Raw genomic sequence first — 25,100 nt, forward strand, 5'->3', positions numbered from 1 at the left:
AAAAGAATGAATTATATTATCAGAATTAAAAGCTAAGGTTGAAATACTCATAGAGGCATTCTGTGCAGTATTTCCAGTCTTTGGGTATGTGTCACCAATATTTTCACATATTTTCACACCCATTAACTGGTAAATGCCCCATTAGGTAAGGACTTGCATGTGTGACAAAAATTAGCCCTCACAGACCGCTGCTTTCTATCACATGGCTTCCCTTGCACACAATGTTGTTGGTTTTGTCAACTGAGACCGTTCACTGGGTCAGCTGAAGGCCACAAAGTCTTGCATAAGCAAGTAACTAGATGTCAAATACTGTGCACGCATGAGTGAAACAGCCCTGAACTAATGTCCTTTATATTTTTGTGCACAGTGGTACATATACTCTCATGTTCTTTATAAACAAGACTAAAATGGCTGGGTGCTATTTAAAGGCTGGGGCCCAATACAGACAACTAACTCAATGTGTGGTAAGGTTTTCCACCATGGATTTGCTTGTGTTGAGGAAAACATGGTGAAATACTATTTCTTGTCACAAATTTTAGTTGACAAAGCCTTGGGTCTCTCAAGTAAGGCTTCCCAACATTAACCACTTAGTGGGTTGGTTGTATGAATTCATCCAAACTCACCCTCATGTTCTGATCATGCCGCCTCCTGTCATTCTTGGAACCAGCCCATTATTGCAACCAAATAAACAGTAGCAGATGTCATAGTAGTACTCAAGGCTGGATTATTTTTCTCCTACACAAGCGCTAGTCACTTGACTTTACTCATGCCATATTAGCTCATCACTTTAGCCAGAATGACATCTAAAAACAAAGCTGGGCCTTAGATTGCTTTGGTTAACAGAATTCCAATTATTTTAATCCCTGCCCCTCCAAACACAGGGGTCAGTTATATTACTTGTTATTGTTATTAGAATGTATTATCCACCCTTCACTCAGAGGTCCCAGGGTGGGTTACAACAGTTTAAAAGCACATAGTTAAAAACAACCTAAACAACATGGACTAGTGGCTTGATCACTGATAATTTTCCACCATTTGGTTGCCTTCTTTAGATGAACATCAGCACACTTGCAGTCTGTGTGACAAAAGAATACTTGTGATTGGTAACTTCTCCCCTTTGTGATGCATAGCCTAAATGATCAAAGCACCTCCACATATTAACATTGCAAGCTGCCACATACTGAAAATCACATTGTTTGACATTATATTTTCATCCCATTTCTTTGAGATAAAGAAATAGCTGGGATAAACTTCCAATAGCTCAGGTGACTCTTCCATCTAAAAAATGGATGTGTGGTTCTACTACAGTAATGCAGATATTTTCATATTCATTTTTTAAAAAATTATCATCCAGTGAATTTGTTTCTAAACTATGAAGATCTGCATGCAAATAAAACCCAGGGGTTAGGCTCATTTAAAGTGGGCATGTTTCTGACTTAGGTCAAGAAAGAAGCTGATTGAACTCCTGGAGACGTCCATGTCCCCCAGGGGAAAGAGTGACCATCCCTTTAGGAAAGGCCCCATGGAATAGCACATGACCCGCATTCCCATGAGTTCAGTCCCTAGTATCTCCACTTAAAGGATCTCAGATAGGCAGCGTTTTTTCCTAAGCTGGGAACTTGAACACAGTCAGTGCTGAGAAAGTGAACTAGATGGACCCAGCATTTGACTCACTTTGAAGCAGCTATGTATGTTCAAACAATATAAAACACCACAGTATGTGCTGTGACTCAGGGAGTCAGGGAGCTGAATACAGAAACAGAGAGCTGTGGATAGCACATTTTAACCAATAATTTTAATGTCCTCTGTTATCTTTTGCATTTAGTTCCAACATGCTGAGAATGTGTTACTATGGAATCAGTGACATCTATTTTTTAAAAAATTACTTGGAGGATTTTTCCCTTGCATAGTTCTTCTTTAAGTCCATAATAAACCATGTGTTATTGGCATTAACTACACAATGACAGTAATGGAGAGACAATGCAATGAATCCAGCAGATGTTTAATGGTCGACTTCACTGGGAACTCATTGGATTCTGTTTTCCCTGATTCTCGGGAACCATGTCCTAATTTTAGTAAAGTCCTTCCGCTCCAATGGGCAAATAACAAGACCAAAATAGCTTGCCTATAAACCTCCGAAGATTTATCTGTCGTATCCTAAACTTTGGATGTTTATCTACATGTGTTTTCCCAGTTTCTGCTGGCCAGAAAATAGGATTTCCAACTATCTAGAGCAGGGGTGGACTGATTTTTTTTAGGTTTCTGGGATTTATTTTGTTTTTACTAGAACCCCAAGATTCACCATCCAGAGCCAGGTACGAAAGACATACACTTAGAATTTAAGACTTCTGACCCCAGGAATTTGTTCCAAGTACAGGAACTGAACTGAGATCACAGGCCTTCCACACACACACACAAAATTATGGTGTCTTCTTACCACCACCAGCAGCAACTTTCTTCACTTCAGCAGTATAATTTGTGTGTTGGGGGGAGAAGAGTAATTTTGCCATTGTTAAATAATTGGAGGTCAGAAGCCCTAGCTGATCTATTTCACATCATCCAGTGATTTACTAGCTGATCTATTTTCTGCCCATCCCTGATCTAGAGAGCTCTGATCAGCAAAAAGCACTATACTTGTGAGGGCCTCCTGCAGATACCGTCTTATCAGGAGGTTGATTCCGCACAACATAGGAAGTGGATCGTTAGTGTAGTGGCACCTACTTTTTGGAATTTCCTCCTCTTAAATATTGGACAGGCGCCATCTCTGTTATCTTTTTGGCACCTATTGAAGACCTTCCGCTTTCTTTCTTTTTTTTACAATAATTTTTATTCAAATTTTCATAAAACATACAAAACAAAATCATAAAACATTCAAAGACAAAAAACAAAACAAAACAAAAATGATTAAACAAAATAAAAATAAAAATAAAATATTGACTTCCCATTTGTCACAGATCAAATCAGTTATAGGTCTACAATATATAACAATCCTGTCTCTTAAATTATATTATAAAATCACTTTCCTCCAGTAGTTATCTTAATTAATCATCAAATCTCATAAACATTACTTTATTCTTTCCACAAAAAGTCAAAGAGAGGTTTCAATTCTTTAAGAAATATATCTATCAATTTTTCTCCAAATAAACATTTCGATTAATCCATCTCATCAAAATCTGTTAGGTCCAATAATTTCAATAGCCATTATTCCATTATCCCTATTAATTTCATCTTCCATCTTCAATAGTCCTGTTAAGTCCAGTAATTTCAGTGTCCAATCTTCCATTATCAGTATTCCATAATAATCTTGCTGTCATAGCCATAGTCATATAATAAGAGTCTGATGGGAATTTCCTCTATCCCAAATATTTTCTTGCCATCCATTCTGAATAAGTTGCTGAAGTACTGTTGTAAAGTCATATCTCTGTTCTTCTTTTTTACAAAATGCACTGGCTCATCTCTTGAGAGTTTTTCCATTGTCACATGGCTGCAGTTAATTCCATAGATTTTCACTATATCAAACTCCATCACGTCATTCCAGTCCAGAAGATTATCCAAGCCATTGATAACTTTATCTCTAATATCTTCATTAATTTCTTCAGAGATAACGTCTCTGATCTCATTCTCCTCTCTCACAGGATCCCCTATTTCTTTAAGCTCCTGCGTCATTTTGCTCAGTTCAATTTTCAGCTCCTTACTGCCCTGTCGCAGGGTTTGTTTCGTTATCTCAATCTCATCCATTATTTTCTGAAACATAATTACTTCCAGATTCTCAGCCACTTTCTTGATTGCCATTTTTAAAACCACGAAAACAAAGCAAAACAAAAGTAAAGAAGAACCACTTCTTATTTCAGCAGCAATTGGGTTAATATTCCAGGCTTGATGACATCACAATATAAACAGAGCAGCCTGCCTTATCTCTCTATGTTCAAGAATACAAAACAAATTTGGTTCCCAGCATCAAAACAGTTAGTGGCGTCGTGAAGAAGCAGATTCGTCGAAATAAAATAGACCAAAAAGAGAATAGTCCCAGACAATATAACATTCCTCGGAATAGAAATCCCTCTTCTGTTTATATCTTTAGAATGCACTTCCAGGACAGCTTTTTGCAACAGAAACAGAGATAAGCTGTTAATTTCGTGAATAACAGAGAAGAGTTATAGCTCACCCAGAAGTACTTCAAAGCCGATCAATCTGACAAATCTCCTTTTGCTGCAACAATTTAAACCAAGTAAGAAAAATAATAGAAAGAAGGGTGCTTGCCTGTTAGTCGGTTTTATCTTTGAAGAAAAGATAAACGTATCGCATTAAACAGATAGAGCAAAAGTTGGAAGTCCGTCTGGCATTGTTGGCTGGACCTTTTCTCATAAATTAATGAAATCCAGTCCTCCCAACAAAAACAGGCTTTTGAGGTTGATCTCTACGTTTCTCCCTGCCCGGGAGAAATTTCATCAGTCAAAAAAAAAATGTTCTGACTGATTTATATCTGAATAAGCTTCTTTTGAGGCGGGAGCCCGTCTCAAAAGCAGGCACAAGTGAAGTCACCCTTCCCGGAGAAGACCTTCCGCTTTCAACGAGCCTTTTAAGTAGAGACCTTATCCCAGTCTGCATTTGTGTTAGAATTGCTTTTTAATGTTTTTAAAGCTTTTTTAAAAAAGATGTTTTTAAAGATGTTCTGTTTTACCATGTCTTTAAAGATGTTTTAATATATTTTAAGGTCTGTTTTTATTATGTTTTATGTGTTTTTAGCATGTTTGTTTGCCGCCCTGGGTTCCTACTGGGAGGCAGGGTGGGTTATAAATTTAAGAAATAAAATAAATAAAATAATAGTCTTCATGGATAGGAATTCCAGAAGAGTTGGTGGGTCAGTGCCCACCAGTTTCTAATAGTGATTTCCCAGCAATGTCATCTGCCATTGTCTCCATGTCTCTTTTTATCTCTCTAGGTTGGTAGCAGCAGGGTAGGCAGTTGGCACCTATCAAAAAGGCCAGACAAGAAGCCCAGAAGCCTCCAGCTACTGATACCAAATGTACAGTACAATGATTTACTCTGAAAAGTAATATATCTTAAAATATTTGCCAATCAACTATATGCTTTGGAAAGTTGCTTCTCTGTTCGCTATGCATTTGGACACCTCTTAAGATATCATAACCAATTTTTGCATGAAAGTTCCTGATATCAATGAGCAGGTTTTCATCAGTGTTTGAATAGAATTGGATGCCATTTTGAATCAAGATGGTGGGCTGAACCTTTCAAAATTGCACTTATTTTTTTATTGAAAGTTAATTATTTCTGAAAAACAAATCATGTGAAAGACAGGGATAGTCATTGCTGAAATCATCAACAAGGATCGTGGGCTTTAAATTTGTTCCATTTGTTTTCCATTTTTATTATACCACAATTGCAGTTATGTATTTCACAATACATCCCCCATTGGTGTAGATTTTAATAGTATAAAACAACATTCTCTACATATCACTTATCACAAAACGTTCCAGGTGCTGTTTCTTCTGCTCTTAGCCCATAAGCTATTATTCACAAAGACCTCTTTAATACAAGAACGTGGGGATTCTGAGGTCTTAGTGTGTGCTACAGTTCCAGAATTAGAAATCTTGTCCATTGCATACAGGCTCTATTATTTCATTTTTAACAAATATTTTAACAAATATATCTGTTTTCCCATAGAAGCATTAAAAATGGCAAGTGATCAGTCTGCTTGCCATCACTGCATGGATTCCCTTTGTGGAAAGCAATATGCCATGAAAGAAGAAAGTGCCTACTGTGTGAAGTGCTACAACAGCCTGTTTGCTAACTTCTGTGAAGAATGCAAGAAGCCTATTGAGTGCAATTCCAAAGTAAGCACTAATTAGTTTCAGAAGCCTTTTCTTATGTCATTCTAAACTTTGTGGAAATAACAAGCACAGGGAGCATGGGGGCATGTGTGTTGCTCCTCCCTTGAATGTTCTATCCTCTTCATCTCCATTATGGGAAAGCCTGAAAGGGGATTCTAAGAGCATTCAACTGAATGTTCTTAGAAACCTTCCTGCAGTTGGGAAGCCTGTAATCTTGACGTTCCAGACTGCAAGGAGGATTGTGAGCAAGTTCACTCCAACAAGCAAAGAATCCCTGTTCAGATCTTCCCACTCAATGTGAGAACAGGCAGGACAACACCTGCAGGGAGTGGCATATACACCTGGGCACCTTCTGTTTACACAATTTGGTCCTTCATGCATGGGTCCTCCAGCATTCCGAATGCCTGAATAGGACTACTGGTTGTGTACCCCACACACCATACTTTTAAAGCACATGGCTTTCCCAGAGAATCCTGGGAACTGCAGTTTATCTCCCACGGAGTTACAATTCCCAGCACCTTTAAACTACAGTTCCCAGGATTCTTTGGGGGAAGTCATATGCTTTAAATGTATGCTGTGTATGCAGCCACTGTTTACAGATCCATCAGAAAGAGAGTTCCAGGGTTTTTACAGAATGGGCAAAGTCATTAAATGCTGATAAGGGGTACAGGGTTGCCAACAGGATTTCTTGGGCCCGGTATGCTGTATGTAGATTGAGCTCCCTGCATTCCCACTGATACAGACAAGGCCAGCCCTCTTTCTTGGGAATACAAAGGGTTGAGGGTTCTTGCTTTCTCCAGTTATCTGTGTCTATTCAGTGTCCTTACCTATTGAACATTAGTTCACCTAAGCTCAGGTATCCAACAGCAGTCATCAAACAGTAGGTGGATTTTAGATAGCGAACCCACGCAAGATTTCTTGGGTCTAGGGAGGTACCAGAAATTTTCTAATTGGGAGTCAGACTTCAGACAGCAGAATAGTCTTATAATATATGCTATTTATTATATTTTGCACACTACAACAATTAAAATGCATTCTAAGTGGCTTTGGCCATCATAGCAAAAACAGAAAATGAGAATACAAATCATTCATTCATTTAACATCAAAGTATAAGGCCTTGAAGGCACAACTTACTTAGTCAGGTTACAATAGAGGAAAGGACTGAGTTAAATTCAAAGTCTTGTTATAGAGCCAAAGGTACAAAATATGTGGAAATACATCTTACCCATCAGATGACATGGATAGCATAATATTCCTGCAGCCTTAAGCCTACTCCAGCTGGAGATTGGCCCTGATTGCTAAATGATTTGGCTTTTTATACACTTTCTTATCAAAGGAGAGGATGTGTTCTCATGGTCTTATCAGCTGTGCTACCTGGCATGCCATCTCTCTGTGTCATCTGCCAGAGACAGCAAGTGTGACTAGCTGTCAACAACTAGTTAACTTAACCAGGTGTGCCTCTCTGGTGCTTCTGATAGCTTCATTTCTCTCTGACTCACCCAAATAATGGAACACCATAAATAGCATACCGGCAGCTGCTATTTACAAAGATAACAAAGCATTGGCTGCCTTCCCAGACACCTTATCTTTCTGTACTTCACTACAGACCTTCTGTAAAGAATTTACTGATTTACGGGGGGGAGGGGGCAGAGAAACCCTTTCTGAGAACTTTTTTGCTCTTTTGCAATATACATACTATGAAAAAAGCAGGCTATATAAGCTATTGCAGCATTATAAACATATTTTAAGCCTATACAGGGCCCATTACACCACCCACCCAAACCTCCTGGCAATCTATTGGCAAGAACTGCTGCTTAAGTATATATATTGCCAATATGTACAGTTATTTTGAATTTACAGTCTTGATTTAAGACACATTTAACAGATTTTTATCCTGCCCTCACAAGGCATTTTACAACAGTTACAAATAGTTCAAAAACCATAATCATATAATCATTTAAAAACTTTTAAACATTAAAATAATATTAAAAAGACAGGAGCAGCTAAAAAAGTTGTGCAGCTTGACTGAACAGATTCTCAGCCTTAGAAACTTACTTTTTCAAAAAAAAATGAAAGCCAAGAGTCTGGGCTCCCTGCTGCTCCTGGGCCTGGTAGAAAAGGACCTTTTCTACATATCTGTTGTGGCCTTGCAGGGGTAGAATGATTAATTTGGGGAAACAAGATTTTTTAAAAAACAAAATTGCTACTGTTCGTCATGCAGTTTCAAGGAGGGGGTTAGGGCTAGGAGCCTGGCCTCAGGCCTGCTTCCTTGATAACCGCAGCTGCAGCATTGGCAGCCTGGACCAGCTCCACCCTGCCAGCACCCCCAATGACTAAACACATGGGGAGGACACCTCGCTTCCTTCGCCCCTGCGTGAGAAGATGGGCGCACCCTGCCCTAGCCCGCAGACTCTCCGTCCTTTGCTCTGTGCTTCTGGTGTCAAAGAACCTGGACGGGGCCTATTTCTCCTGAAGATGTCATGCCCGGGGAAACCTGTACCTGTCTCAGTCCCAAAGCAGGGCAACAGTGGATGTATGTAATTTATTCTGAGTTATTTTCCTGGCCATTTTTTTTCTTTATAATGTTATTAGTTATTTAGTTAAATTTTTGTAAATTGTATTGCTTTCATTGATGTATTTTTATACTTGTGTTTATTTTTCTTTGTAAGCTGCCTTGAGGGCCTTTGGCCAAAAGGCAGGGTATAAATAAATTTATAATAATAATAATAACTTCTCGCTCCTTCTTAGCAAGGTCCATTGGATCATGCTTGCTGTGTTGAAAGTTAGGAGAAGAAGGGGCCATCATTTATGTAAAATCATCCACAGGCTTTTAAAATATATAATTCAACTCACACATGAATCTACTATGATAAACAATTAATTATTGTCTCTTTTCCAGAATACACGTGAAGTAGCGAATGAAGTAGATTTTGTTTGGAGGGCTGCCTGCAGTAATTCCTGCAGCTGGTGACTCAGCGTCACCACTGCCCAAGATACAGCACTAGAATTCATTCTCACTAGGACAGAGAAGGGGTGAATGATGAGATGACTGAGGAATATCTTTATCAACAAAATAGGGGCTGAATTACTGATATATATTCACCAGATTTTTTGTTGTATAGTCTTTGTTAACAACTCCCACTCCCCAAGTTAAAATCTGTAGGTAGTAGATACAGAAATTGGAGGGCACAAAAAAAAGCAAGCGTATAACCTGTGACATTAAGCTTCTGCAGAGATATGGAGGCTTTTAATAGTTTGCAGACTCCTCACAGACCCAGTGGGATGGGTTCCATCCATCATCTGAATTCAGCAACCATATATATATATATAAAAAACTGTTGCATTAACCTCACTATATCTTTGCTTCTTTAATATCTGATAATGAAAAAGCAGTAAGTTGTATTGTTTTAACAGTTCATTCCAAAGAGATTACACTGCTGGTTTTCTTTTCTAGCCTGGGTTTAATTCAACTGATAAGATCAAGGGAAACCTTAAAATATATTCCACTGACAAATAACCAGTGAAAAATGACTTCCCCTTGGTCTGTACTACAGACAGTCTCCACTGTAACTGCTGAGATTCAAAAGGAGTTTCACCAGAAAGTAAATTACATTTATCATTTTCATGTAATAACACTGTTTCCACAAGCAAGATATTTCAAAAAAAAGAGATGTGTTTGGATTAAAATATTTTATTCGCCGACAACTTAATTTTGTTGCTTATCTCCTAATGCCTCCTCACTCATCACAGAAACGACATCTTAGTTGGAAAGGACGGGTGTAATCAAAAGTATACAAAACTTCACTTCTTTGGGTTTCATCTTTTTTCCTCAAAACTCAGGCAGAATTTTCATTAAAACTAAGCAGTCGGGCATGTAAACAGAGGTGGCTGCCTGTTTGCTCCTTCAATTCCAGCTTTGCATTTCCTGTGGCTGAACTTTGTGCTTTTTCATTGCACTGAATTTTAAAGTCATCCAATGGTCACTTCTGACTAAGATTGTACACTGAGAGGAAACAGTTTTGCATACTCTGGCTAGGATCGTGCCCTAAGAGGGAGCCATTTCATGTCCAGAGTTGAAACCTCACACTTGAAACATGTCTTTCATGTTTTGGTTCTACTTTTTACTCTCTCTCTCTCTCTCTCCCCCTCCCCTTAAATTGTTGTTTGGTCCACTGCAACGACTGGGTTCAGCATGAGATGTGGAGATTTCTCTCCCCTCTTCCACTGCTTGACTTGTAGCATTGCTGCACAAGACCGGTAAGGAGGCAGGATCATCACACAACACATGAACCACCCTGGTGGCAGGGTCTATGCTCTCAATATGCACTCCAGAGGCGATTATGGAGCTCCTTCAAAAGATTTTGACAAGTGTGGCTGAAATTAAAGCATCTGTGTCACATTTCTAGATCTCACAGATTAGATCCTGCAGTGAATTGGGGCAGTAGACACCCAAAATAACCTAATATAGAAGACTGCAAAGATTACTGAAAGATCTGCAATCAGACAACCCTATCCTTAAGGCTGGTCATGCAAATATAACCTGTGCATTGTTTGGGATGCATGAGGGAGGAGAACAGGAAAACTCAACAGCATTTATAATGGTTATATTGTAAGAACTGTTAGAACTCGCTGCACACTATGTGTTGGATATAGAATAAGCCCACCACACCCCCATACTGCCATTCAGAGTTACAAACTGTCAGGCCCAGGGCCAATGGGAAGCCTGGTCAGGCACTGGCCAAGGACCCCTGCAGTTAGCCAGAGGCCCTTGCAGCTGGAGCTGGGAGGATGGAGCTCCCACTCAATAATCCCCACCAGTATTGGGTCTAGGGTTTCCAGATGTCTGTTTTTTGCCCAGAGACTCCTGATTTTTGGGATCCTCTCCAGCTCTCCAGGTAAGTCACTTTAATCTCCGGACTCTCAGCTTTCTTTTAAAAAATAATAATTTTCTAGGTGATCTGGTTCTCAAGATATACACCAAAATGTCACCCCCCCATGTCTGTTAAATAAACTCATAGCTGGCTGTTCTAACCCCGTCCTTTCAGGTTTGTAGCCAATAAGTGTTCACCTCAAGGCAATACCAAGACCACATTGCAAGGCCTGACAACTGTTGTTTCATAAATTGAGTAAGTATATAGCTTTTTGTCTTTTTCTCTCTTGTGTGCAGAAGTCAAAAAAGTTTAAGTTTTCCTGGGCTGTTGAAGAGGGCAGGGTTTTGAAAACCTTTCTAATATGAAGCTTTAATCCAATACTCGCTTTTCTGGGAATAAAGCTGCAATGCTAATCCCACATACCCAGAGTAAACCCCACTGAATTCAATAGGACTTGCTTTTGAGTAGACATGGTTAGAACTGTGCTGTAGATTAATGGGACTTTTAAAAGAACATAGCAAAGAATTGCCTTTGTATTGTAAATCTTTCCCCCTCCAATCCTATTTTTTAAAGCAGTTAGGCAGGGCTTACATAGGTATCACTGCTGTTATTATGTAGGAAACTAATACTGATTTAATTTTTTTAAAATGTTCTGCAATGACCAACTGGTTTTGACAATAAACTATTATATGGGGTGTATGTATTTTTACATCTCCAGTGTGTGTGTGTGATATGGAGTCTTCCCAAAAACCCAGTGAGATAGGGTTGGTGAGTGGAAACCAAGGCAGCTCACAATAAGATATAAATTCCTTTAAAATCTAATAACCATAAAAACAAGTATAAACAGTTGCAAAACAGCTTAGAGTGGCATGATTCTGAATTTTGGGATGGGTGAGTGAAGTTTCTTATCACTTGAGATTGCAGTTCTGTGCACACTTCCCTGTTTGAGTAAGCCCCATTGAATGCTTTGGGACTTGCTTCTGAGTAAACAAACAGGATTGCACTACAAATATCTTTACAGGTTGTGTAAATAATAAACATCTTTGACAGTCATGCTTATATAAATATTTCTTTATTTAAAGCACATGGCTTCCCCTAAAGAATCCTGAGAAGTGTAGTTTCCCTCTCACATTTATAGTTCCCACCACCCTTAACAAACTACAATTCCCATGATTCTGTGGTGTGTTTCATGTGCTTCAAATGAGTGTTGAATGTGCTTTAAATGAATGGTGTGGATCTGCACTAGGTATGATGTGCATTCATTAGCGAATTGAAAATAACAGTTTTAAAAGATACCTTTTTAAACAGGGGAAGGGTTGTAGCTCAGTGGCAGGGCATATGCTTTGCATGCAAAGGTCAAAAATTCAATTTCTGGAAAAGACTATTGCCTGGAATCCTGGAGAGCCAATGCTAGTCCATGTGATTAGTACTGAACTAGACGGTACGAAATGGCCTTAGTCAGTATAAGGCAGATTCCTTTGTTCCTAAAAGTGGAAAGAGACCCAAGATAAAAAATCTCAAAGCAGTTTATAGAAGGAACTAAAACAATAAAATTATTGGCAAAAACAGTTAAAGACAGGTATTTAAAAACATTCAAAATAATAAAATCAACAATGAGTTAAAAAATAAAAAACACAATAGCTTCTACATGCCTAAACAAAAATGTTTTTAGCAGGTGCTGAAAAGAGTACAATGAAGGTGCCTGCCTAATGTAAATAGTCAGGGAGTTCCAAAGCATAGGTACTGCCACACTAAAGGATCAATTTCTTACAAGAGCAGAACAAGTACTATGTGGCGCCTGTAACATGGAAAACACATCTTGAACTTGGCCTGATAGCAAATCAGATTTCAGAGCAGAGGTGTTATGTGCTGATAGGATTTCACTCATGTCAGCAATCGTGCCACAGCATTCTGCACTAACTGCAGCCCCTGGGTCAGATTGTGCTGTGTGGGGATTTCTGTGACCTTGGCTGACTGGCTGCCAGGTTTTTTTTAGTTTTAGTTAGGAACGCTGACTGGTTGTGGGATGCTGAGTTTTCTTTCTTACTTATATGAATCTTGTGTTTGCTATGGTATTGCATTTAGGAAATCTGTCACTTTTGTTTTTCTTTTTCTATTTGCATTTCATTTACCTCTGACCTTACTCCCTTACATCCATAGAAGCAACAACAGTGGTTTCATGTGGTCAGCTCAACCCCCTTAAAGCCACTAAGATGCACCTTGTTATTTGTGTGATGGTTTGTTCTTGACCAATAGTGGTAAAAGAACTCACATGCTGGGAAGTATGGCTTCAATTGCTGCTGTTCCAAATCTAGTGCTGTGAAGGTAGACCTAACCATGTGTGTAGTCTTTCTGTCACTTATTACTCACTGGAATTGGGTTGGCTGTCAAAGTGAGTTTATAGCAGCTCACAGAGTAGGCAGGGAAGAGTAAAGAATCTTCTTAACTCTTATTCATTTCTCAAACCACTCTCTGCAGTGGAGGGTCAAGTCTGTAAAGAAGTTTTGGCAGTCATGTTAAAAGGCAGGCAGGGGATTACAGGCAGGGGGTTGTCAACCCTGCTTTGATATGGATATCATTACAGAGGATCCCTAGTCAAGCCTTACCAATATTTATTCAGAAACAAGCCCTGTTGAGTTCTGGGTCTTAGTCCCTAAATAAGTGTGTTTAGAATTGCAGCCTTCAGGGGCATCCATCTTTACTCCTGAGTGCTTCCATCTAACATCTCCACAACATTAGGCTCCTTCTTCTCACAATGGCTTTCTGGTGGCTGGCCTGGCCTGAGGGCACTTAAACACTTCTTGCCAGAAGCAAGTAGGCTAGATTAAGTGTTCCTTATCCAAGCTGTCTAAGTGGGTGGGAAGGAATGATCCTGTCACTTCAGCTAGACCTAGAAACACCCTCATTTAGCTAAGATTTCTATCTTAATTTCCAATCAGAGACATTTTTTTGTTTGAGTTTGTTTGTTTGCTTCAAGCAGCTGTGGTTGATGCTTAATGTATCATGCTTAATAATATCACTAGGGCATGGTCCTATGACATAACTAGGGCCCACCTCCATGACATCACTAGGGCCTGCCCCTGAAATCTTAGGGCAACATATGACGCTATTATACAGGGCAGCATTTAAAGCAAGGAGAATATTTCCTTGCAAGCTGGAAACAGCCTGCCAGACTATATGTCATACAAATGCATTTCCTGAGTTAGTCCAAGAATGTGTTACGTCCCAAGCTATCTTTCAATATCAGTCCATGGCAGCCATCAGTCAAACGGTCAAATGAATGTGGCCAGGTATGCTTTGCTTCCAGCAGAACGTCATACTTTCATGGGATGTTTGGAGGGTGGTGGAGTCTAGAACTAGTAAGATGTCTTGGGCTGCCGTTGAGGGATTGTAGTAGCCTATTATGGTGGATGGTGGACCTGGCAACCCTAGCCCTGGGGCATCAGACTGAAGCAGGGCCCTGCCCCATCTGTATGCATGCTAAATACACCCAGTTGTGCCACCTCTTCCATCACTGCACAGCATGTTGATGCCCCTGCCGCCATCTTGAGTGATAGTAGGCATGTGCACACAGCATGCTGATGTGGTGATGCTAGAGGTGGCACCTGGATGTATTTAAGCATGCACCAGTTGCATGTGCATGTCAGAGTGGTGTTTTTGTTTTTTGTTTAGGCAAGTCTACCCAGGCATGTAGAAGTTGTTGTGTTTTTTATCTGTTTTTAAATGGCTTTATTTGTTTTTGTGAGCTGCCTTGGTTTCCAACTCTACCTCACAGGGTTGTCGGAAATATTGCATATACATACACCCCATATAATAGTCTACCAGTTGGTCATTGGAGAACATTTTTTTAAAAAAATAAGTATTAGTTTCCTGCCAAATAAAAGCAGTGACACCTAAGTAAGCCCTGCTTTAAAAAAAAAAGATTGGAGGGGAAGAGAAAGATTTACAACACAATCCTTTTCTATGTTCACTCAAAAGTCCCATTGAGTTTCAGCACAAACCTAACCATGTCTACTCTAAAGTAAGTCCTACTGAATTCAATGGGGTTAATGCCCAGGTATGTGGAATTAGCATTGCAGCTTTACTCCCAGAAAAAAAAATATTGGGAAGGTTTTCAAAACAGGATGATAATAAGACAAATAAACTGGGCTCTTCAATAGTCCAGTAAAATTTAAACTTGTTTGAGTTTTTAATTAGAAAAGTATAACACTGCAGCAGGTACACTTTTTAACACTTCTGTTCAAAAATTATTTGAAAGATAAAAAGTATGATATGCCATTTTTGCAAGTAATTAAAAAACCCTGCATGTATACTTTTATGCCTACCAAGATCCTGCTGTGATCTTCTGTTGTACTGCAATCCTATGCATGTTTACTTAGAAGCAAGTCCCAATCCTGTACAGAGAAAGTACTATTTATGCTGCTGAAAGCTATATACAGTAGGGCCCCACTCATATGGCAGGTTACGTTCCAGGCCCCCGCCAAAAAGCGAAAACCACCGGAAAGTGGGGCCCTACTGTATTACAGCCGCCGCACTCCAGCTGACAGCGATCAGCTGATCACGCATTCCAGCTGATCATCTGTAGTGCGGGGAGCTCCAGCCACCGCGCTACCGCTGACAGTGATCAGCTGTAGCGTGCCCCTGCACTACAGCTGATCGCTATCAGGTGGAGGACGGTGGCTGGAGCTCCCTGCGCTACAGATGATTGCCCCGCTGGTGCCACTGTATTAGCGGAACGCCGAAAAGCGGGGCGCCAAAAAGCAGGACCCTACTGTATTTACTGAATTCCTGATGTGAGACAAGCAGGAAAAGGAAACAGTTCTCAGAACTTGAAATGGGGTTTAGGTATTGCTATTGTAAATCACAACTCTGACTTCACTTATTGGCTAAAAAACTGAAAGGGCAGGGATTAGAGCAGCCGGTACTAATGGAAGTTGTGGCAGGGGGTCTGACATTTTGGTTTATATCTTTTGAACCAGACCACCTAGAAACTTAATTTAAAAAAAAATGAAAGCGAAGAGTCTGGAGATTAAAGTGACTCACCCAGAGACCTGGAGAGGACCCCCTAAAACTGGAGTCTCCAGGTGAAAACCCTATTGTCCACCCCTTTGTTTGTGATGCCTAGTTTTCTTCCCTTTCCACCCACTCTTCATTTCATTTTTTAAATGCCTCTTGGATTAGAGACATCTATAGATTTTATTGTTTGCCCAGAGATAGAGATGCTGATCTCCCTGTGTGAACAGAGGCGCATAGAGGAAGCTGCCTTATACTCAGACCATTGGACCATCTAACTCGGTACTATGTCCACCAAGGATAGGGATCCTCAAGTCTGGGGGCCAAATATGGCCCTCCAGGCTTATCTGGCCCCTTGGGATTCTTCCTGGGGTGGGGCCCCATTTTTTCAGCTTGAGGGGCCTGCTCCCTTCTGGGCAACCTTCTGAAGGCCACATAGCCGTGGTGAGTGAGACAAGATGCAAAAGCGGGGGAGCAATGAATGCAAATGTTGTACAGTAGGCTAATTTCTACAGAAACTTAACACACCCTCTCTGTCATCCATCCTAACAAGTCAGAGATGCTAGGCAAAAGCACTTGTGGTAAGGGCCAGTGAGGGGTGTGGCCTGGGGAGATTTCTGAAGGCCAAACAGAGAGGCCTGGAGTCCTACATTTGGCTTCCCCACCCTTGCCCTAGGCCCACACCCCCTTCCCAGTCACACCCTTGAGTGTTTTTGCCTGGCTGGAATTATCTTTCAGCTCTGGTCATGCCACTTGCTTGCTGCAGGATGGAAAACAGAGAGGGGTGCAGGTAAAATTTACATTGATTGCTCCAACCACTTTTGCCTCTGCCCCGTCCCATTAGCACATGGCCCCTAGAGGGTTGCCCAGAAGAGGAGGCCCTGGAAGTGCTTCCCCATGGGCTCTACACTTGCCAGCAGCCGCACTCCAAGGTTTCCAATGGGGGGAATTCCCACCCTTACCTGGAAGTGCTGAGAATTGAACCCGGGACCTTCTGTATGTAAAGCAGTTGCTGTCCCCTCATAGTGGAGAAGAACTTAAGTTCAAACAGTGCCCAATAGGACTCGCTTTTCTTTATTTCTCTTCCTTACCACAGTTTCTGGGGGGTATAGCCTATCTCAGTGGTTCCCAACCTTTATGAGCACAGGACCCCCTTTATAAGCTGAACATTTTTTGTGATCCCCTCCCCCCAGGGAGGCAGGCTGGCTGCCAGGAAGGAAGGAAGGGGGAAAGCAGCCTTTCTTTGCAGCCTTGCTTCTTTTTGCTTCACAAAAAGCCCTCTCCTCTCATTCTAAGTAAGGGTGTTGCCAGTAGCGGCAGTGCAAGGAGACGGGAATCAATGATAGTAATCCCCTCTTCCTGGTAGCTCCACCCTCAGCCTCCTTTGGCATCTGCCATGTATTTTATAGGCAGATGCCTGCCCTTAGTGCGCCTGAAAGACGCTCTGGAGCTTCAGCAAAAGGCCTCCCCTCTCGTTTGGAGCAAGGGAGAGGTGTCATCTGCAGCGCCAGTGGAAGCATACAGTGTAGGAGTGAAGACTTTTTTAAAAATAATAATAAATAATTCATTTCTTTACTGTTCACGGCCCCCTCTGGATTACTTCGTGGCCCCCCTGGGGGTCCCGGCCCCCAGGTTGGGAACCACTGGCCTATGTCATGGGTTTCTTTTTCTTTTTGAGCTTTTTGCTTGCATGTTTGCATTTTATTCTTTCTGATATGTGTTATCTTCACCGATGGTTTCTAAGTATGTGAGGTAACATAGAGTGCTATACTAGTACTACAGGTTCAATAGCTATTTCAGACCATGCTATGGTTTCGCTTGAAAGTCTTATAATTAGACCAATGTTACAAGCCTGGCACCTGAACATCTTTTGATTGAATGATAAACATTTTGTAACCCAAACAGCAGAGGACTTTCAGGAGTATTTTTGGCTTTATGATGAGGTCTCCATCATCTTGTGCTCTGGAGTGGGATGCTAGCAATATTTTTGTGGGGGGGCAGGTTATTGCATATGCCAGTTATTTGAAGGAAAGGTCTGAAGGAAAAAGAGTGAGATCAGCAGGTTAAGGGCCTTTGCTTCTGCAGTTTCTAACTACTCAGATCTTTACACAGCCTTAACTCGGGCCAAACATAAATTGAGTATACTTTGCTATCTGGTAAGGCAGGTTTTATCCTAATCTTGTCAAACAAAGGTATCTATCACCAGTTATTATTATTTATTTCTTTATTTGTTGCCTTGTACCACAAAGATCTATAAAAAAGTAAAATACAAAAATTGCAAGTACCAGTCTGTGATGAAAAGTTATCATACACTAAGTCCCAACAATTCTCACACACACACACAATTTCCCAAGTACATCAGTATGATCACTATTAAAGCAACAAACATCAAGCGGCAGGAGAGAAAATTAACAACCAAATGTCTGGGAGTAGAGGAAAGTCCTGGCCTAGTGTAAAAAAAAAAGTAATGTCTGCGCTAGGCAGGCCTGTCTAGGGAAGGTATTCCATTCAGGGATTCATTAGAAATTAGTTCTAGAGTAGGAAAAAGAACCAAGAATACAGAACTTGTATCCTTTTGTGGGTTCCTGTAAATGTACAGTCTTCTCCAGTACAACATAAGGAAGAAAAAGCAAAACAAAAAACAAACAAAAAATCCAGTCTCTGACATGGCCAAACTACAGAATGATGCGGGAGGTTTTTTTGACAATTATTCTGAACTCAATGGCTCATAGTGCCTTCCAATTTGATTTTATCCAACTGGATTTTTTTAAAGGAAGTGAATGCTTTTTATTAACATGTATTTATTATCTCTCAAAGGATCTTGCTTATAAAGACTGCCACTGGCATGAAGCGTGCTTCAAGTGTGCCAAGTGCAATCACTCTTTGGTTGAAAAGCCTTTTGCTGCCAAAGATGAGCTCCTGCTGTGTACAGAGTGTTATTCTAATGAGTATTCTTCAAAGTGCTTCCACTGCAAGAGAACTATTATGCCTGGTAAGATAACAAGGAGTTTTTGCTAACTAAATAAATAGGGTTGCATGGTGCTTTTAATTAACTTTGAACAATTGACTAGTGGAGCTCAACAGGCAAAAGTATGATTACGGTGAATCTCTCTTCTTTTAACCCAGCAATTTTTTCATATGAATGGTTCATTGCACAGATGTTGCACATTCCTTACACAGTTGTGGGGAATTTCCAATTTACTGTCCAACCAACTCCACCTATTGCCATTTCACCTTTTGGCATTTTATGTCATTGTTTTTAACAGCTATTAGGAATGCAATTAGGTAAGTATTGTTGCGCACCTCCCCAATCTCTGAGCGGTGAGATTTCAGGGGTCCCTGCGCTCATCCAGGGTTTGTTTTCTTTGGGAAGAAATTCAGTGGAGACTGTGGTGTCTTTATGAAATATGGTTTATTTATTTACACGCATACCAACCTGAGCTTAGGATGGAAGGGTTCAAGGCATCAGCAGTCCAATAGCCAGCTTTCTCATCGGCAACAGGAGGCATCCTAAAACCATGGTGCAGAGAGAGAGCCTCTCTGCCTGCCTCCAGTTGCCAGCCTTTCTCTAGACCAGCCTTTCCCAACTAGTGGGCCACCAGATGTTGTTGGACCACAACTCCCATCAGCCTCAGTCAGCATTGCCAATGGTCAGGAAAGATGGGAATTGTGGTCCAACAACATCTGGTGGCCCACTAGTTTGGAAAGCCTGCTCTAGACACTCTCTACACACTCAAAGCACAAACCTCTGCTAGCCGCCAGGAAGGGGGGAGGCTCTCCTGAAGAGTTTCAATGACAAAAGAATCTTCCGGGCCCGTTCACCAGTTGCTGGGCACCTAATAGACCCGTTAACAACCTGGCCACGCTATTAGCTTAACAAAGAAACTCCAGCAGAGCCAGCCCCTCACCCCAAGGCACAGGATTCCAAATCAGAGGCTGGGAGGGGACCCACCGGAATCATCCATTCCAACCCCCAAACTCACAACAGTATTATGAAGATCTACTAGCTAGTCCCTGTGTATAGCTGGTCACCACTGACAGCCTCCACAATGCAGATCCCCATCGTTTTGAACAATTTTTTTCTTAATTTATTTTTTCAAAATGGAAAATGTTTTTCAGTACGTTGACCACTTTCTGTTGTACTACTCCAGTGGGATCTTCAATAAAGAAAAAGGAAGGCTAACTATTTTTCCATAGTAGTGCCCTATGTGATTGCTTCTGAATAAATTGGAAGACTGATGTGGCAATCAGTTGATTTAACAGTGGCATTTGACAGCTGAATTGCATTAACTGTGGTTTAAAATATGGAGCACCAATATTGATAAGTATCTCTTTTCTTTTAATTGAGACTGTCTACTCAGATGCAATTAACAGGGCCACATTGTTCTTTCCCAAAACGATTAGATTAGGGCAATAGTGTAGATAGCAAGGTCTAACACATCCATCTACCCTGTTCTGCATCTCCAGTAAATTCCAGAGGCCCCACAGCAGCATTAAAAATGTAGGGAGATCTTGTTTCCTGAATCATTTCTAGTTTGGCCTTGATACAGAGATTTGGAAACAAACTCTGGCTGCTTATTTCACAGCAGAGGTTTATTTCAGAACATAGCATATCTATGGCAATTTTCTTCTATTTATAATCATTAAATAAAATGGAGGATAATAGGCTTGGTAAAAACTGTTTACTGGTGTGCAGGTATAGTACGGTAATGAAATAATTTGTGGACCTGCCGTGAAGCTAAAATGCAATCAGGCAGTATTGACTCTTCCCAGTTTAAGATGCAAGAGTCTTGAAAAGGTGCTTAATTCACTCAAGAACAGACTATATGAGTATTATGCCTCCAGGACTTAGAGCCGATTAGGATCTCATTGTTTTCATTATGCTTTCCCTATATTCAATTATCACATATACAAAAGAGAATTTACATGAACTGCCCTCCTCCTCTCTGCGTAAGGCTTCCCAGTGCTGTAATTTCAAACAATGTCCTTTCAATTCCTCGAACAGGTGATACTGGAAAGTTCCAATTTATTAATGTCCTTGCATTTGTGGAGCTCAAACCATTAAAAATATATGCCATTAAGTATTATATTACTTTATTTATGCTGGATTTAGAAAACTGCTCATGATAGTTGCAAAATGTTGCTGATTTTACCTATCTTCCATCTAACCAGAAACAGTGAACAATGCCTAGAGTTGCAAGAGGGGCCATAGCTCCATGGTAGAGCATCTGCTTTGCATGCAGGTGGTGCCAAGTTCAATCTCCAGATAAGGCTGGGAAAGATTCTTTGTGTGAAATCCCAGAGAGCCACTGCCAGTCAGTGTAGACAATACTGAGCTGGGCAGACCAATCGTCAGATGCAGTATAAGACAGCTTCCTATGTTCCTATGCAGAAACTGCCCAGAGACTATGAAGGACATTGATACAAATGTGGCAAACTATATCCCATTTATATGTCCTTTGATTAGTTTTGGGATGACCTTTTGGATCTTACCAGTGAATTTCTGTGCTTGGTTGAACCAGGGCTGTTGTGCTATACAGTGCTTGATAATGAAGAAAGCATATCCTAACAATACTATTTTAGTACATTTTTTTAAAAAAAATCCCCAGTTGGCTGATAATCTGTCTGGTTTCATGATTGGTTTTGCAGGTTCTCGTAAAATGGAGTTTAAAGGAAGTTGTTGGCACGAGGCTTGCTTTGTTTGCCAACATTGTCAGCAGCCTCTAGGAACAAAGCCTTTGATTACCAAGGATGAAGACAATTATTGTGTGCCTTGTTTTGAGAAGCAATTTGCTCAGTGTTGTTACTCCTGCAAAAAGGTAACAAGACAAATAAAAATACTGGGGGGGGGGAGATGGGACATTGCAATGGATTTTATTTGTCTGTTTCACAGCTGGCGGATTATCATTTCTTGACAAAGCAGTAACAGGCCTTCTTGATGGTGCACTTACCTTCTGGAATGCTGTCCCTTGGGTAATTCATGAGGTGGAGACAGTAATTACTTTTAAACACCTCTTTATATTAAGCAGTGTGTGTGTTTACAAATAAATAAATAAATATTACTTATTACAATGACTCTGCTCCAAAGATCCTCAGGTTCCAAGAAACGGGAGGGAAAAGAGATACTCTGAATCTGTTTCTACTCCAAAAACACACATGCTAAATAGGTGTTCAGAAAGTCAATACTAATAGCACTGACCATACATTCAGCAGTGCATTTCACATTTCAGGAACACTTCGTGTGCACTCTGGGGTACTAGGTGGGAGCTCTCCCCCTGATCCCACCTCAAGGATCATTTAGTGTACACAAACATGTCTTTACTGGGAATATGAGTCCCATTTAACTCAATGAGACGTTTGCGTTAAACATGTATGGGATTGCACTGTCAGAAGAGTAATCACATTAAGGCTTCAATCATATATACACGATGATGATGTACTGCCTTCAAATCGATCCCGACTTATGACGACCCTACGAATAGGGTTTTCATGGTATTCAGAGGGGGTTTACCATTGCCTTCCTCTGAGGCTGAGAAGCAGTGACTGGCCCAGGGTCACCCAGTGAGCTTCATGGCTGTGTGGGGATTCGAACCCTGGTCTCCCAGGTCGCAGTCCAACACCTTAACCACTACACCACAATGGCTCTCTGTATATACACTACTCGGGAGTAAAGTTCCATTTGACATAGCGGGACTTCCAACTAGTCATGCATCGGATTGTGCTAACAGTATGCTTCAGCTGCTCATTCACCCATGCCATTCCACAATATTATTATTGTTTTGATATTATTACAATAATTAATAATAATTATTTATTAATAATAAAATTAATTAATATTATTATACTAATAGTAGTAGTAATTTCTTATTGTTATTATTATTATACGCAAGCATCTCAAGGTGGTACAATAAATGCTAAAAAACAGTTTAAATAACACAAAAATAGCAATTATATTTTAAACAACAAACAAAAGCAATACAAAATAGAGGGCTATTCACCCATCGGGGAAAGCCCATGTGAACAAAACTCAGTTTTTGGGGGAAATTGCAGAAAGTGGGTGCCTGCTATATCTCAACAGGAATACAATTCCACAGAACGGGCAGCCAAAGTGAAAGCCCTGCTCCAGGTTACTGTGAAGTATCCTTCTGATATCTTGCATGAGAATCTCCCAGAGACCACAATGACCTACTGGGTATATACAGTGGTATAGTCAGCTGGGGTCTCAGGGGGTCTTAGACCCCTTACTTTTTTGGGAGCAGGGTCCCTATGTCTCCAGCATCCTATGAGCTAATCAGCATGAAAGGGGAGTGTCTCAGCCATTGAGAAGAGTATTCTAACGTGCTTCCTCGTCCTTTCCTGTTGATTGGAGCCACTCAGAGTGAAAGGAAGTGAGTCAGCCACTGAGAAGATTCTCTTCAGTAGCTAACACTCTCCCCTTTCATGCTGATTAGCTCCTAGGGGCATCTGTTGTGGGAGAAGGCATTAAGAAGATCTCATTCTCAACCCACAACAAAAAAAGGGGGGCATGGCTGTGACTATCATGAAGGGACCCTGCACTTCTGAATTTGCCACTACACTACTGGGTATATAAGAGATAAACAGTTAGTTTCATCTGTTTCTGAGCTGTATAGGGCCTTATATGTGAGTATCAACACCTTGAACTTGGCTTGGTAGCAGATTGGCAGCCAGTGCAATACTCAGTGACTTTTGAATAAAAACAGATGTCCATTTACCAAACATTAACATACTACAGTTGGCATGTAAATACCAATCCTGAATTTACACACACAATGGATAGGAGCATTAATGTGCAGCTCACCTTTTCCTTTTCTCTTTTTTCCTCCCAATACCCATATTGGCTTTCCATGTTGCCTCAATTTGGATTATGGGTCATCCTTATGCTTTTCACTTTTGTGCCAGATATTTTGATGCTACTTCTTAAATAACTTGGTTACATGCAGAAGTAGCAGGGGATGTGGTGTGAGACTTAGCTGTAGAACACTGGTCTTCAGCTGATGGGTTGCATCCCACTAGAGCATCGCAACCTGACTTAAGTTGGGTCACAACCACAACACTACCACTGTACAAATATATGGCAAAATAATTAAGATGTGGGTTCACAAATGCATGCTTGGGTTCCAGGTCTGCAAAGTTGAAGGCTGCTGCTCTGAGTGTTTCTAGTGCCAAAGATCAACTTCAGAACACAGGACATTCCATCTGATAAAATTACCGACCTCTCAATGGGAACAAAACATAGAACATTAATAATCAAAAATGAAAAACAGAATGCTTCTGAACATTCGTAGAGTGCTTCCCCCCTTCATTACAGAAACTATGAGAGAAGTTTTCCTTGACAGAGATGTGACTCCAAAGTACATGTGATACTCAGTATCTCTCTGTTTATAAATTAACCAAGGAATGCTTATTGACCATCAATTTTGCACTATATGTCCATAACCATGTTCAGCTTCTGGCTACAAATGTTCTTCTATCATCTGTTAGATTATAACCACTGGTGGTGTGACCTATCATGACCAGCCATGGCACAAAGAATGCTTTCTATGTACCGGATGTGAGAAGCAGCTGGCAGGGCAACGGTTCATTTCCAAAGATGAACATCCTTACTGCCTTGAGTGCTTCAGCCGGCGCTATGCAAAGAAGTGTGTGGCCTGCACCAGGCCTATTACAGGTGACTATTAACTCACCAGTTACTGACATACAGCATTCTTTTTGATAGTTGTGGTAGAAACAAGCCTACCGTAATCATTTCTGGCATGTGTGCTCCTTACATCAGCATTGCTGATGTTTGTGAACTGGGTCCTAAAATTATTTAGAATGAATTGGAGAGCAGCACTATTAATGTAGGGTATTTATGTTTTCATTTATTTATTAAATTTATTTCTCACAATTCCTCCCAAAGAAGCCCAGGGTGGCAAATACACACACACTCACAAGAAAGTGGATTACCAAGATGTAATGAGATTGAGGCTGGAACTAAAGGTTAGTCACCCCAAATGACCACCACATAACTAGTTCCAGCTTTCCACTTTCATCTCCATAACATCTCATATAAATTGATCTGACATCAAAACATTGTGTGTTTAGTTGCCCCACTGCTGGGGGCATAAGAACATAAGAACATAAGAACATAAGAAGAGCCTGCTGGATCAGGCCAGTGGCCCATCTAGTCCAGCATCCTGTTCTCACAGTGGCCAACCAGGTGCCTGGAGGAAGCCCGCAAGCAGGACCCAAGTGCAAGAACACTCTCCCCTCCTGAGGCTTCCGGCAACTGGTTTTCAGAAGCATGCTGCCTCTGACTAGGGTGGCACAGCACAGCCATCATGGCTAGTAGCCATTGATAGCCCTG

The 25,100-nt window shown here is 40.8% G+C and overlaps 1 protein-coding gene across 5 annotated transcripts in view; it reads left to right on the forward strand.

Moving 5' to 3' along the window:
* FHL5 (four and a half LIM domains 5) overlaps window positions 1-25,100 on the forward strand; it is a 51,355-nt gene that overhangs the window by 13,144 nt on the left and 13,111 nt on the right. For 2 of the 5 annotated variants that reach the window (XM_061623380.1, XM_061623378.1), the window contains 5 exons: window positions 4,943-5,026; window positions 5,683-5,852; window positions 18,551-18,725; window positions 21,383-21,552; window positions 24,236-24,422. In XM_061623380.1, coding sequence (XP_061479364.1) covers window positions 5,694-5,852; window positions 18,551-18,725; window positions 21,383-21,552; window positions 24,236-24,422 — 691 coding nt within the window. In that variant the 5' untranslated portion in view covers window positions 4,943-5,026; window positions 5,683-5,693. Of the gene's footprint in view, window positions 1-4,081; window positions 4,229-4,942; window positions 5,054-5,682; window positions 5,853-18,550; window positions 18,726-21,382; window positions 21,553-24,235; window positions 24,423-25,100 lie in introns of all 5 variants that reach the window. The other 3 variants (XM_061623382.1, XM_061623381.1, XM_061623379.1) reach the window with 3 other exon arrangements.

Source organism: Rhineura floridana, chromosome 4, assembly GCF_030035675.1.
Source record: "Rhineura floridana isolate rRhiFlo1 chromosome 4, rRhiFlo1.hap2, whole genome shotgun sequence".
Taxonomy (NCBI): Eukaryota; Metazoa; Chordata; class Lepidosauria; order Squamata; family Rhineuridae; genus Rhineura; species Rhineura floridana.